Source organism: Tenrec ecaudatus, chromosome 3, assembly GCF_050624435.1.
Source record: "Tenrec ecaudatus isolate mTenEca1 chromosome 3, mTenEca1.hap1, whole genome shotgun sequence".
Classification (NCBI taxonomy): domain Eukaryota; kingdom Metazoa; phylum Chordata; class Mammalia; order Afrosoricida; family Tenrecidae; genus Tenrec; species Tenrec ecaudatus.
This window is the reverse complement of record NC_134532.1, coordinates 196002580-196017181: the sequence shown is the minus strand read 5'-3', so window position 1 is coordinate 196017181 and position 14602 is coordinate 196002580. Positions and strand designations below refer to the sequence as shown.

Here is a 14602-nt window from a genome sequence, read left to right as displayed (position 1 = left end):
AAATACCGCTGTCCAAAATGGGACCACAGCTATAGTGTATGAAACTCAGAATTATTGTTTATCATATCAAATGAGGGATTATGGCTGGAAGGGCCATATTAATTGAATATAATTCATCCAGATAATCCTTCTCGGTCTTGTGTTAGAAGTTAAAAGAGATTATGAAAATGTTTACCAATAGCTTTAGTATATTATTATTTAATGCATTAGATATATTCTAGGCACTGAGCTTCTAATCAGCATGAAAGAAAAATTCAAAGTGATCACGTTGATAACTAAGATTTTATTAACTGTCAGAGGAACTTCATCTAAGCTGCCCCCCCTTTTTTAAATTGAGGTTAATGTTGTAGGTGCCATCACATCACATAGACCCTATGTCAAACTGAAAGAAAGAAAAAAAAAAACACCCATTGCTAGGTCCTGTCCTTGCTATGAATAAGTCCATTGTTGTAGCTGCTCTATCAATCCATTTTGTTGACGACCTTCTATTTTGTTGTTGTTGTTGGCCTTCTACTTTACCAAGAATAATGGACCAGGATGACTCAATCTTGAAGGGAGCAGACAGCCTCATCTTTGCCCTGTAGTTGGCTGGTGGGTTTGAACTGTGGACCTTGTTAAGCAGTCCAGTGCTTAACTCACTCTATCAGCAGGACTCCTTTATATGCGTATGAGGTAATTGAAAATACCTTGGCTTAGGTCAGTCCTCAAAGTAGGTAATATCTTTACTTTATAGCACTTTAAAAGAAATATTGTGTAGTAGATATGCTCAGTGCAATACATTGTTTGATTTCTTGGTTGCTGCTTCCTTGGGCTTTAAGTAGCTTCACATTTTTTATCATCAGTAATACTATGCAAATGAAAGCTCTTGAACTTTTTCTATAGTCTGGGAGTGTTGGCTTCAGGATAAATTCTGGAAATGGAAAGTTCAGGATTAAAGGCAGCACTCACTTAACATTTTAATGGATGTGCACAGTTGTTCTCCTAAAAGGTTGTATTAGTATCTTGTTCCACCAGTATATAAACATGCTGTTTCCTTCACTTCCTTTATCGGGAGAATTTGTTTTTCTTTTCTTCTTTCCCCCAGCAGCTTACTGAGTATCATTAACCTGCACCAAAGTGCAAATGCTTTCCTACATAGTCACATCTTTGCCAGTCTTTCCTTTTTTGGTGTATATTCAGATTTTCATCTGGTGTTACGTTCCTTCTGCTTAAGGGATTTTCAGAACCTTTTTAGTACTATGGGATTTCTGGTGCTGGATTATTTTAGCTTTCAGCTCTCTGGAAGAAATTTTTAACTTGGCTTTAATTTTGAAATATGTTTTTTTTAATGGGAGTTGAAAGTGGGCCTTCCACCCACCTACTTTAGATCTGCGTAAATGTTCCTCCGGGTTGTGTGTATTTATTGAAAACATCGGCTGGCTTCCTTATCTTTCTCTGTACGCCTGCCTCTTCTCTGGTGGCTGTGAAGACACTTTTTTATTCCTAAATTTCAAGCTTCTGAATTATATGTCTCCGTTTCTTCATGTTTCAAAATGTATTTGTTGATCTAGAATCTGTGGGTTTATAATTTGGAAAAATTTTAGACTTATTTCTTCAAACATTTCCCTCCCTATTCTTCTGTTACATATATATTAGGCTGCTTAAAATTATACCACAGTTCACTGTTCATTTTGGATAGCTTCTACTGCTTATTGAGTTCATGCTTACTAATCCCTCTTTTAGGAGCCCTGCAGGTACAGTGGTTACTCATTGATCTGCAAACTCAAGGTCAGCAGTTCGAAGCCCACCAGTTGCTCTGAGGGAGCAAGATAAGTTTTTCATTCCTGTAAAGAGTTACAGTCTAGGAAATCCACAAGGACAGTCTACCCTTCCCTATAAAGTCATTATAGTCAGAATGCTCAGTGACAGTGATGGACTCCTTCAATCAGGAGCCTGGTGGTGCTGTGGGGTGAATATTGGGCTGTTAGATCAGATTGGTGTTTCAGACCCAGCAGCGGCTCCTCAGGAGAAGGCTGAGGTTATTTGCTTCTGTGAAGACAGCCTGGGGAACCCTGTCTGGGGTCACTGTGTGTCAGAATTGACTGTGGCATTGAGTGAGGCTCTGTCAGCTGGCCATGTCTAATCTATTACTGATCTCATTTAATGTAGTTCTCATTTTAATTTTATTCAAAAAGTGCCTCCATGGGCCTAATGAACATGTTCAGACTTTTCTCTGCCTTCTTAAACATAAAAATATAATTATAATAGCTATTTTAATTTATTTACTAAGTCTGTGCCATTTTAAGGCAGGCTTTGGCTGATTTTTCTGTTGATTTGGGTTATGTTTTTTTGTAACTTAGCTTCTCTGTCACCTCCAACGAACTCTTTTATTGCTGTCCCCACAGCACTCCACTTTCCAGCTGGGCTTGATCGTTCCTTGGAGTGGCTACGTGGAACTCACAGATGCTCCTCATGATGATGGGGTTTAGTAGGGAAGTTAACAGGCGACAATTTACGTGAGAAATGTGTAGGATACAGTTGTCCAGTCAGGACAGTTTCTTCTCTGCCGTGCCCAAAGACAGGCCTCTCTCTGGCCCACAGTCTTTGACCTAGCCTTGCCTTCTTCAGACAATGCCACAAAACTCTTTAACTAGGGCTACCAAAAAATGCCCAAAGGCGTGCCACTACTCCTTACATCTCGCCCAGAAGGCACTCAGCTCCAGCTCTGTGGTCAGCAAACCCTGTTTCACTCCACCAGCCAGCCTCCTGCCCCCAAACATTCAGCTTTAATTGCTCTCTGAGATTGCTTGCTCTTTGGGCTGTGAGGGGGGCCTAGCTGTTACACATTGGGCAGCCGTTTGTAAGGCAAGCCAGCCACTCCTTGGGAGATAGATGGGAGATACAGTTATTTTCTACTGTAACTGAACAGTTACAGTTTCAGGAACTCAACGGGAGAGTTCTACTTTGTCCTATGGGGTAGCAATGAGCCGACATCAACTCAATGGCAGTGAGTTTGGTTTTATTTTTAGGAGAGCTGGGAAATTCACCACCCTGTCTCCTTCTCTGGCCTCTGCTTCTGCTGATGCTCCTCTGACAGTCCTCCCTCCAGTGTTATAGCTGTCTCTTGGATCCAGAAGGTACAATACACAAGGACCTTCGGCTTCAAAGGAAACCCCCCTACTCTGGTTCTTCTGTTTTGCTGGTAGGGGGATTCCTTCCTCCTGATTCTCCTCCCTTATAATCAGTAGGATGCCAATCACAACGAACCCTGTTAACAAATCACTCACAGCTGAATCATATCCTCACTATCCTCCGGCACCTTCTCTCCTAGATGCATTAGGAAAACGAAGATTGTTTGGTGCAACAGAGGCAGTGGCTAGAAGAGCCACATTAAAAGATTCACTGTGTTGCACAAGCTCTGGGGATGTAGTGGTTAGTCATTCTCTTGGTGACTGACAGACAGGTCAGCGGTTCAATAGTTGCTCCCTTGGAGAAAGATGTGACAGTCTGCTTCTGTGAAGATCACAGCCTTGTAAATCCTATGGGACAGTGTTACTCCGAGGTGTCCTGGTGTCTTAGTGGCTATGCATTGGGCTGCTAACCACAAGGTCTGCAGTTCAAAACCACCAACTGCTCCATGGGAGAAAGACATAGCTTTCTACTCCCTTGGAGTTACAGTCTTGGAAATGCACAAGGCCAGTTCTACCTTGTCCTATACATTCACTGTGCTCTGGAACCAACGCAATAGCAGTGGATTTTTTTTTTTTTTGATAGGGTTGCTGTAAGTCAGAATTGACTAGATGGCAGATGTTTTTGTTTGTTTTGTTTTTGAGTGGGTGTGTTACTTTTCTGTATCTCAGCAAGCATGGTAATTTTTCATTGGATGCCAGGCACTGTTAATTTTATCTTAAATGCTCAGTAGGGCGTGTTCTTATAATATTCTTCAGCTTTGCTCTAGGGCAGGTGTAAGATACTTGGAAAGAGTTTAATCTCGTTGCCTCTAGCTTTTAAGTTTTAAAAGGAAGAATCCATGTGAGTTAGCACAGGGTTAATAAATTCTCTAGTATCACGGCAAATTCTCAGTTTTCTTCCTGCTGGGACCTGCAGGCTAAAGGCTACCCTGGTTGGAACAAGCACTATACTCTGTCCTTGTGTGATTACCAGAAATTGTTTCGGGTGTTCTTTTTCTCCCCTGGATTGTAGGTGCTACGCTTGTGTATCATTGGGTGAGGCCAGCAGTTCAAAATCACCAGCTGCTCCATGAAAGATGAGGCGTGCTCCTTCCGTAGGGTTATAGTTGCAGAAACCCGCAGGGGCAGTTCTGTCCTTCCTTTCGGGTTGCCACGAATCAGAATTGACGTGGTGGCAGTGAGTTTGATTTGTCTTTTTGCCCTGCCGTAGTTGTTGCCCATGTGTGTGCTAAACAGTAGTCAGGTGAGGACTACGGGCAACCTTGTTTGGGGTTCTTTCTTTGTGCAGCGTTCTCTTTGTACCGTGATCTCTAGCCACCTCGGCATCCCGAGATTCCCAGTTCTATTTCTTCAATGCACAGAAGTTGCCAGCCTCTGCTTTTCTACCTTGTCTCGGAAATTCTGTCCAGGAACTGAGCTAGGCATGGTAGAATATGCTTTGTTTGTTTCTGGTCTCTTGGGGATTTTGCCTTCATTACTTCATGTTTAATGTCTTGAAGATTATTGCTTCATCCCCACCCCCCGGGCCCCTCTCCCCTTCAGTTTTTGTTGTTTTAGTGGTGTTGGTAAGTCTAGTCCATATAAGCTAATATTGACTGGAATGGCAAGTTCTGATATTCTGAATTTTAGCTACTATAATACAGATGGAAATTTTTATTCATTAAATTTCTAATGCTTACTTCCATTTAAAGTGATTATTCTTATGATTACTCTTATGCTGAATGACTCACCTTTATATTACTGATGTCTTGCTAATTGGAGATAATGTTAATTTAGGTGATTGCATGCATATTGCTCACGCCCAAGTTTATGGATTGCAGAAAGGCATTCACAGAGGCATTTGGCAGTGCAGTGGTTTTGAGTCTCAGGCCTAAAGCCTAATAATAGATTTTGGTCAGATACTGAGATCAAAGCTAGGCTTGCTTGCTACAGTACCTACTTCTTGTAATCCCAATAATTATTACACATTGTCACCTTATTTGTGAAACTGCGCGCTCTCTCTCTCTTTTAATCTTTATTAATAAGTTGATGGTTTGGGCTTTTTATTTTCCATGGAAGAACATAAATGTTAAGTAATTTGAACTTTATTTTTGTTTCCTGTTTAATGACAGAGCACCACTTATCTCTGTCTATCTATCTATCTATCTATCTATCTATCTATCTATCTATCTATCTATTCTATCTATCTAATCTATCTATCTAATCTATCTATCTATCTATCTAATCTATTGGACCGACAGTGGGAGCATGAGTATTTGTGTTAGAGGGTTTTGCCTATAATATAAAATCTTGAGAGTAGTCTTGATACAGATCATGTCATGGTCCCCATGGAACAAATAATAAAGGCGGACTTTTAAAAAAAATTGTATTTCACAAGTTTCCTTGTAAATTAGTTGTTTGAATCTATCATCTAATCCTCCTATGTATTGATTGAGTAATCTATTGAACCAGTTCTATAAATAATGGCGTAGGCCTCTCACTAGCTCCTCATGCACTGTCATTGTGCCACCCTAAAGGACAGGGATGTAATACAGATTGCCTCTGGTCCTTTGGTGTTTTTGTGTTAGCACTGTCTGTTTTAGATGATAAGTAAAAGTTATTAATGCAAGTGTTATCTTAATATTAGCTCCCTTCTCACCAGTTACAGCATCTTGTGTGGTATATCCCATTTGAGATTTGATGTTGTAGAAGTTTGTAGATTCACTTCATTAATTATTCTCAATTGGAATTTTGTAGTACCTCTGACTTCAGTTGTTTTACGGAATGCCATTCTAGATTAAAAAATAATTTCTTAAAAATTATTTATCACAAAATTAAAATAGCTGGCATAATTATTTAGTGTATGCCAAACACGGTTCTTTGCACTTCAAATTGAATAAATCACCTGACTTTACAACCCTTTGAACTAAGATTTTTATTACCATTTGCAGATGCAAAAAAACAAAAACAAAAATCCTGAACCAGAGAGTAGAGTGACTTATTAAAGAGCATACCACAATTAAGTGGAGGATATGGGGTACCGATGCAGTCTGGTAACTGAGTTTATGCTTTGAATCTCACAGCGTCTATCTTTTCAATAGAGCAGGTTTAGGAGGCAGGTGGAAGCATGGGAAATTTATACTTCAAGCATGTTGTCCGTTGTAAGATTGAGAATTGATGAAATTTTATAGACCAGTTGTAATTATCTATATACTTTATAGTTCTTTAAAGATCATTTCCAGTCTGACTCCCCTTCCAAATAGCTATATGGAATGGTAAGAAATTGATAAACTGCCTTAACCCCAATTTTCTCATCTTTTCAATTGGGAATTGTGTATTCTTTCCTAGGAGTAATTTCAAGACAGGAAGACCCTGCAGTTGTTTCCAAGGACCCATCTGCTTTAACTGACTTACAGATCAGACCTTGAATGCTGTGTGTTTGTATGGCAGGTGTCCTTTTGGGAAAGTTTCTGCTAGCACTCTCAGGGTAGATAGAGCCTATGGCTCGCCCCCCTGAACCCTTCCCTCAGTGTCAGGCTATCTGAAACAGAACATTAACAGTACTGGGCAATTGTACTTTTATAAATATCTGGTATTCCCCAAAATGTTTTACTAAATTTTCCCTTGCAATCAGGACGAGGCACATCTATTCATGTTCTAAGCTTCGACAGCAAGAACAGAATTGATACACAAAATTCACTCAATTTTTATTGCCTAGCACTTCTGTGAATGTTTTATAACTATATGTGGTAGGCCATTTTCTTTCTCTCCTTTTCTACATGAAAACTATGATGGTAGCAAGAAGTGCTTCAAATGTTTCAGAATAAGAGAGTTTTAGAAAGTTCATTGAAAAATTTCATTATCTTTTAATTCCATTATTTCATGAACTTGAAAAAGAAACCTTTTTTTTTTTTGTAACTTGGGAGAAAGTTTAAAAAGTAGATAATCACTTTTAGATGCTTTGATTCAAACACTTTTGCTTCATTTCATTCTTTACAGTCCCCTTATCGTAACAGCACTCATCCCACTTGTCCCCATTCTTCCTTCCTTTCCAACCCTTCTGAACTTGGCCATTGGGTCCGGGGGCTGCCCCTTGATCCACATGGACACTTATTCTAAGGTGAGTGTACCTCTGCAGTGTTATTGCCCCATGCAGACTGTCTGTTGTTTGGCTGAAAAGTGAGTCATAGTACTCACAGTTCAGTTTCAACCTAAAGCATGACCAAGGGTCCTAGTCTCAGGGGTCCACTAGTTTCTCTCCAGCCAGCAAGCTTGCTCTCTTTTATGATTTTGAGCTTTTGTCTACATTTCCCCCCATTCTCTCTAGAACAGTGGTTCTCAACCTTCCTAAAGCTGCGACTCTTTAATACAGTTCCTCATATTGTGGTGACCCCCAACCATTAAATTATTTTTGTTGCTTCTTCATAACTGTAATTTTGCTACTGTTGTCAATCTGGTGACCCCTGTGAATGGGTCGTTCGACCCACAGGTTGAGAACCGCTGCTCTAGGGTCTTCAGCGTGATCCCTTTCAGAGCAATTGATAGTCATGGCTGAGTACCACCTAGTCTCAGAGTCATGAGACTGATGGTCCGGTAGTCCCCTGGACTAATTGTTTTAAGTTTTTATCATTCTTTGTCCCTCCAGGAATGGAGAAACCAATAGTTTTACTTTAAACACCCACTGAAGCATTTTTAAGACCCACTGAATGGGCTGTAGAATTCTATGCACTTTTTAGACCACCCTCGTAAGCCTTTGAGACTACAGCGTTTGAGTGCTTCTGATGATAGCTCACCTCTTGTGGGTACTGAGCTTTCCAAATATATGTCTTCTTTAAAGTATTCATTGAAACATAAAAGTGGAAACACAAGTGTACATCGTGGAAATCAAGACAAGAATTTTGTAGCCCAGCCTTCATGGTGCTGAAACTAGAAAGTTGTCCGCAACCTCTGCAGCTTCTGGTGCGTGTCCTTCTCCTTGGGCTCACTTGGTGGTGATCATCCTTCTCTCTGCAAACGGTGTCCTATGCTCCACTTACTGCTTGGTCCAGCTTCACAGACTGCAAAATGATCCCTCAGCACCAGGTGTTTCCATCCCTTTATGAAAATCCAGAGCCATGGCCAAGTGATCCAGCTTTTCACAATAGCATGTAGAGTTTGTTGTGAAGTGGGCTATGGATTATTTTCCTTTAGGTCTTGTGTTCATCCTGTGATCACTTAGCTGTGGTAGTTGCTGATAGGTTGAGGGGAAGGGTCATTAGAACCATTCAGGGATCTCCCGCTAATGCTAGAGGGTAGAACCGGGTCCAGTCTTCAAGGATTGGGGCTGAGTAACTCCCTTCCTGAAATAGCATATGTCAAACTTCATTAACGCAGCAGCACAAAAATAACTTAGCAAAGTTGTAAAATACATGCTACGGATCTAAGAACTTCGTATGAGTGTATTGTATGAAACTAACTTTATGAACTGAATAAATGAGTATAAATCAAATTCTTTGAATGGTGCCAGATGAGTTTAAAAGAATTAACCAGTTGAGTCTTTTTGATGAATTTTCAATAATCATTTATGTATTGAGAATTTCCTTATTTGTATTCTAGATCGAAGTTTTCCTGTAGTAGGTTTGCATATAATTTCCCTATAGCAGGTTTGTATATAATGCAGGGTATGTTACTAGGGAGGTCTACATAATTTGCTGGGCATTATTTAAAAATTTATATAATAGAATTTCAGATTCTGGTTTTAGATTTCTTAACTTATAGATTTCAATGAATGTAGCAACTTTCTTTAACATAGAAAAGTTTGAGCAGTAAGAATTGTATTGGTGTTCTTTTTAGAATATTGGAAAGAGGATGATTAGACTAGAGGCTGGTGATTTTTATTGTATCTGATTCATTTAAACCTTTTTTCTAGTTTTTCAGTGTTAGGTATTAGCTGCAGTGTTTTCTAGTCATTCTGTTACAACACTGGATGATCTTCAGCAGGAGTCAGCCAACGGCAGCTCAAGCAAGAGCCATGGGGTGACTCTTTCAGCACATACAGGTGGCTCTGAGGGAAAATGGAAAAAATTTTTAAGGATATTATTCAGATAATGGTGATTTATTTGTTTGTAAAGATATATTTTTCTATACCTTTCTCAAAATTATTTGAGAATATTTTTCTATATCTTTCTCAAATAATTTTTCAATTGTTGTGAGGGCTCTTAAATCTTAAAAGGTTGCCACCCCTTCATCTACAGCAGCAGTTCTCAACCTGTGGGTCGTGACCCTTTTGGGGGGGCGGGTTGAACAACCCTTTCACAGGGGTCACCCGATTCATAACAGTAGCAAAACCACAGCTATGAAGTAGCAACAAAATAATTTTATGGTTTGGGAGTCACCACAACATGAGGAACTGTATTAAAGGGTCATGGCATTACTGATCTATAAGATACAGCTTGTATGTCTATTTTATGTACCTTTTTGGAGTTATGCTAGCTTTAGGTTACACTTAGCTATAATCAGTTAACATGGCCACTCCAACCACAATTGTGATGTCATTCTGGATTTCTTATGCTACAGTCCCATTTTGGAGGGTGCTATCTGCTAAGGAATAACAACAGGATCCAATTCAGATTTGACCTTAGTAGAGGGTGTGAATCAGACCACACTCTTTGTTTAATGGTTATTTTGGATGTAAGGAATTATATGCTACTGCTGAGAGGAAGTGGGGTGGGAGTTAAACATTTTCTGGTGTGGACTGGGAAAAAGTTGGGCTGTGATCCACAAGGTCAGCAGTTCTAAACCACCAGCTGCTTCTCAGGAAAAAGATGAAGCTTTTTACCCCCGAATTACAGTATCAGCAACCCACAGGGGCAGCTCTACCTTGTTCTATGGGGTTGGCATAAGTTGGAATTGACTTAATTGCAGTGAGTTTATTTTTTGGACTAGCATTAGTAGGAGTCCAATGCCTGAGACCCCTGGTCATACCAGGGGTGGAGAATAGATTATTATATTTGGAGGAAATTCGATTTCACCATGTAACTCACACCAAGCGAGCTTTCCCTGCATGGGTCTGGTGAGAAGGCGCAGGAGATACTGATAGGACTGGCCTGTGAGTAATGGTTAATGGGATTCCCTTCAATGCCATCCTGCTGTGTGTGAAATGAGTCCACTGAGAAGCAGGGCTGTGATCTGATCACCAGCAAGAGGCAGGAGTGGAGTGTGTCCCCTGACTGTAGTATCTGGCTGACTCTTGCCTGATCTTCAGCTTTGAGGCTGAATTGCACTTACCACCATGTGAGATATTTGTTCAAACTTTCGGGAATTTCGGTGGGACGCCACAGCAATTTGCTGAACCCAGAGACATGAGGGAATGTGTTCAAGGGTGTGGGGGTGTGGGGGTATGGAGCAGAATTGCAAGAGTGGGATTTACGAGATTTCTTTAATTTCCAACTCCTCGGACATAGTTTGGTATTAATTCTTACAAAGGAAATGATTCCCACGCTATAGAATTAAAGGCCTATATTCATTTTAGATGGTAATCTCAGGGAAAATAGAATTGTCATTGTACTTATTCACTTTTCACCCCATTTTCCTAGGAACAGGTAATATCTTTTACACCAAATGAGCTATAGCAATTTTTTTATAACCTTGTTTTTGGACTCACCTTCTTTTGGATACTTCAAGTCTTTAATTTTATTAAGCACATCTCGGGCATATATCTGTAAACTGCCGTGGCTTTTCTGAAAGGGCTCTGTAGCTAGAAGGTCATTGCTATACTGTGTAAGTAGATTAGTTAGGTTTGCTTCCTGAACTGTATTGATCCTAAACCACAAAACTGTACTTCTGGGTTCTCAGTGTTCATGTGGTGAAGAAAATTCCCTAGGGCCTTTTTTTTGTATCACATAAGTAAAACAGTTGCCATTTGTTTCAACTGACTGGATCATTTCCAAGACAGACTTCCTTCTTTCTCCATTATGATTACCTTCAGTGTAGAATTTCTTCCTAACTCCTTCTGGGTCTCTATTGGAGATAGGGACAGTTTCTGAGCTTCTTGGTTGTAATGAGGGCTTCATATATCATTGTGTTCAAGGGTTTGGTCACAGAGAGGAAGAGGGATGGGCAGAAGGTGTTAGGGCTTGGAGGCAGGTAACCTTATAATAACTTTTAAAAGATTCATTGAGAATAGCAGAATACATGTGTTAGACTAGACCTTTTAGATAAGGCTTGGCAGACTGTGATGGGCCAGATTTTTAGTGTCATCCATTGCAATAGTAGTATCACAAAACAAGTAACATTTTGCTGAAAATGACCCAAAAATGTTTGCAGCAGTACATTGGTAGGGAGCTGCCAGAGGTTCAGGCTGGATTTTGAAGAGAATGGGGGAACATGGGATATATCATTGCTGATGTTAGGTGTTTCTTGGCTGAAAGCAGATAATATGAGAAAGATGTTTTTTTGTGTTTCATTGACTATGCAAAGCTTCTCAACTGTGTGGATCGTAATAAGCTATAGGTATCCTCGAGAAGAATGAGAATTCTAGAACACTTTATCGTGCTCATGTGGAATCTGTACATGGATCAAGAGAGTTTTGCAAACAAAGAAATACAGCATGACTTAAAATCAGGGTTTTGTCTTCTCACTATATTTATTCAATCTGTGTGCTGGAAGTGGGCTATTATAAAGAAGAATGTGGCAGCAGGATTGGAGGAAGGCTTATTAACATAGCCTTTGATATGTAGATATCACAACCTTGCTCCCTGAAAATAAGGATGTCATGAAGCCCTTGCTGATGATCAATGATTGCAGCCTTCAGTACGGAATACAACTCAGTGTGAAGAAAACCAGAATCCTTAGAACTGGACCAATATGTAGCAGTATGATAAACTGAGCAGAGATTGAATTTGTGAAGACTTCCTTCTGCCTTGGATCCACAATCAATGGTCATGAAAGCAACAGTTGAGAGATCAAAGGATGCATTCCATTAGGTGAATCTGCTGAACAAGGCCTCTTTAAGGTATTGGAAAGCAAAGATGTTACTTTGAGAACTAAGGTGTCCCTGTGACACGAGCTATGGTATTTTCAGTGACCTCATATGTTTCTTATAGTTTGACACTGAATAAGGAAGACTGAAGAAGAATCACTGCATCTAAATAATAGTGCTGGTAAGGAATATTGAAGGTCCCATGGACTGAAAACAACTAACAAATATATCTGGGAAGAAGTACATCCAGAATGCTCCTTAGAAGCATTTATATTGAGACTGCATCTCACATGCTTTGGGCATATTAGGAGAGGCCAATTACTTGAGAAGGACATTATGCTTGGTGAAATAGAGGGACAGCGTAAAAAGAGGAAGTCCAAAAAGGGGATGGGTTGACAAGTGGCAGCAACAATTGGCTTAAACATAGGACATAGGTGAGGATGGCGCAGGACTGGGCAATATTTTGTTCTGTGGTACATTTACTTGCTGTGAGTCAGAACTGACTCAATGGCACCTCGCAACACCAACCTGTTAAGAATAGTCTATAAGATGTGTGTTTTCATCATATGTTGTCTTATGCTTTCAAACATTGTCTAATTGCTGTTGTTTTGGTTGGGTGTCCTTGAACAGTTCCACTTCATAGCAACCCTCTGTAAAACAGAACAAAACAGTCTCACAATTGTTTTCTATCTTCACAATTTTTCAAACCCTTTGTTGTAGCCACTGTGTCAATCCATCTCCTGGACAGTCTCATCCTCTTATTCACTGACCTTTTATGAAGTCTAATGCCTTTTTCCAGGGACTCGTCTCTTCTAGTAACTTAATTGCTGTAAAGACTTCAAACTGCTACTCACACTTTATATCCATTCTATAGATCAGTATCAGTTTATGAACTGACACCAGTCAACTGACCACATGTTGAATAGTACAATATGAAACCAATCCAGGGAAATGTCATCTTCCCCTCTCTAATCTAGTATCTAGTCTCCTGGAACTTGTTGCCCCATGCAGCGCTCTCCCTCTCTCATTGCCATTCACCTGCAGCTGGGTCAGTGTGTAGCAGCCCCTGCTCTGTTTTTAGGTCTTATTGTCCATTGAAAGGACCCAAACTGCAGGACAGGGTGATACTTAATCTAGGAGAAAAAGGATATAAACATAAATAGTGTGGCCTTGGAAGGGTCTTGGCACAAAGCGTCCATGTGTGTAGGGGACATATATACCCTTCTAGAGTTGATACATCATCTTACATACCCATAGAGCTCCAATGAATTTTCATTTCCTAAAGACTGTTGGCCTCACCATGGGACCATGCTGGATTATGTCACGCACCCTGAGACCCAGTCAGCATTGGCAGCCCAGATGGTCCTTTGTAGTCAGGACGGCCCTACCCCTCGCCCTGCTCTAAGGAACCAGGACCAAAGACTTCACTACAGGTTTCCTGTACAAGTAGTGTAGATTCAAAACCTAGCTTAGTTTCACTCAAGGCCATTGAAGCTCAGAAAAGTGACATGGTTTGCTCGATGTTATACAGCTGTTAGTTTTCTTATTAGTTTCAGTAGGTAACAACTCTTTTCAAAGCAAACTTAAGTCTTGTCTGAGACTGATTTTTACTATTGGGTAGAAGTCAGAAAAACAAACCTGTGGCTTAGGGTTACACAGGGACTCTGCTTTTTTCACTGTGGATTTCTGAAGTAAGCCTTTGTAAAATACCAACAAAAATACCAAGTAAAACAGTGACGGATCAGGAAAAATGAGACAGCTAAAGGTAGAAAAGATTAATGATTTTAAAACCATTACATAACTAAGATTTTTTTGGTTTATATGAGGAAGTGTCAAGCAGTAAGGCTTAAAAGATGATTAGGGACACAATTTGGAAATTGATCATGTTCTGAAACTTAAGTTTTTTTTTTTTAATCAAATTGGGTTGAGTCGCTGCCCTGGTGTTCATTTTTTTTTTTCCAATCTTGGACAAGTTATCTATTGTTTATGGACCTTGGCTTTCTCACCTGTAAAATAGGGATAATACTTTCTTTGAACTGTCATGAAGTAACAGGACTGCCTAGCATGTGTATACAATTATATAGATTCAGAGATACAGGCATTGTCACTTAGACCAATACGTGATAAACATTAAACATTAATAGTTGCTTTTACTGCTGTTGTCACCATTGTTATATATATTTTATAAACATGGAAGATATTGTGAGTATACATATAAAACATACTAGTTATCTGAAACTAGACAACCACTGGATATTTCAAAGTTTTGTTTTTTTTTTTCAGTTTATGGAGACTAAAAAATTTACCTGTTTCTTTCTTCTATAGTTTATCAGAGAAGATATGAAATATAAAGATGCATCTAATAAGCACAGCCATCTACACAGGGAAGATAAGCACATAACTGTTGAGGACTTATGGAAACGATGGAAAACATCAGAAGGTAAGATGGTCTGAGCCACGGTCCTGATCTTCTGCTCTCTGCCCTGCTTGGCCA

General features: G+C 39.8%; 1 protein-coding gene across 2 annotated transcripts in view; it reads left to right on the top strand.

Moving 5' to 3' along the window:
- Positions 1-14602, top strand: part of STIM2 (stromal interaction molecule 2) — a 166555-nt gene that overhangs the window by 81369 nt on the left and 70584 nt on the right. For both annotated transcript variants that reach the window (XM_075544457.1, XM_075544458.1), the window contains exon 3: positions 14434-14548. In XM_075544457.1, the coding sequence (XP_075400572.1) occupies positions 14434-14548 (115 nt within the window). The remainder of the gene's footprint in view (positions 1-14433; positions 14549-14602) is intronic.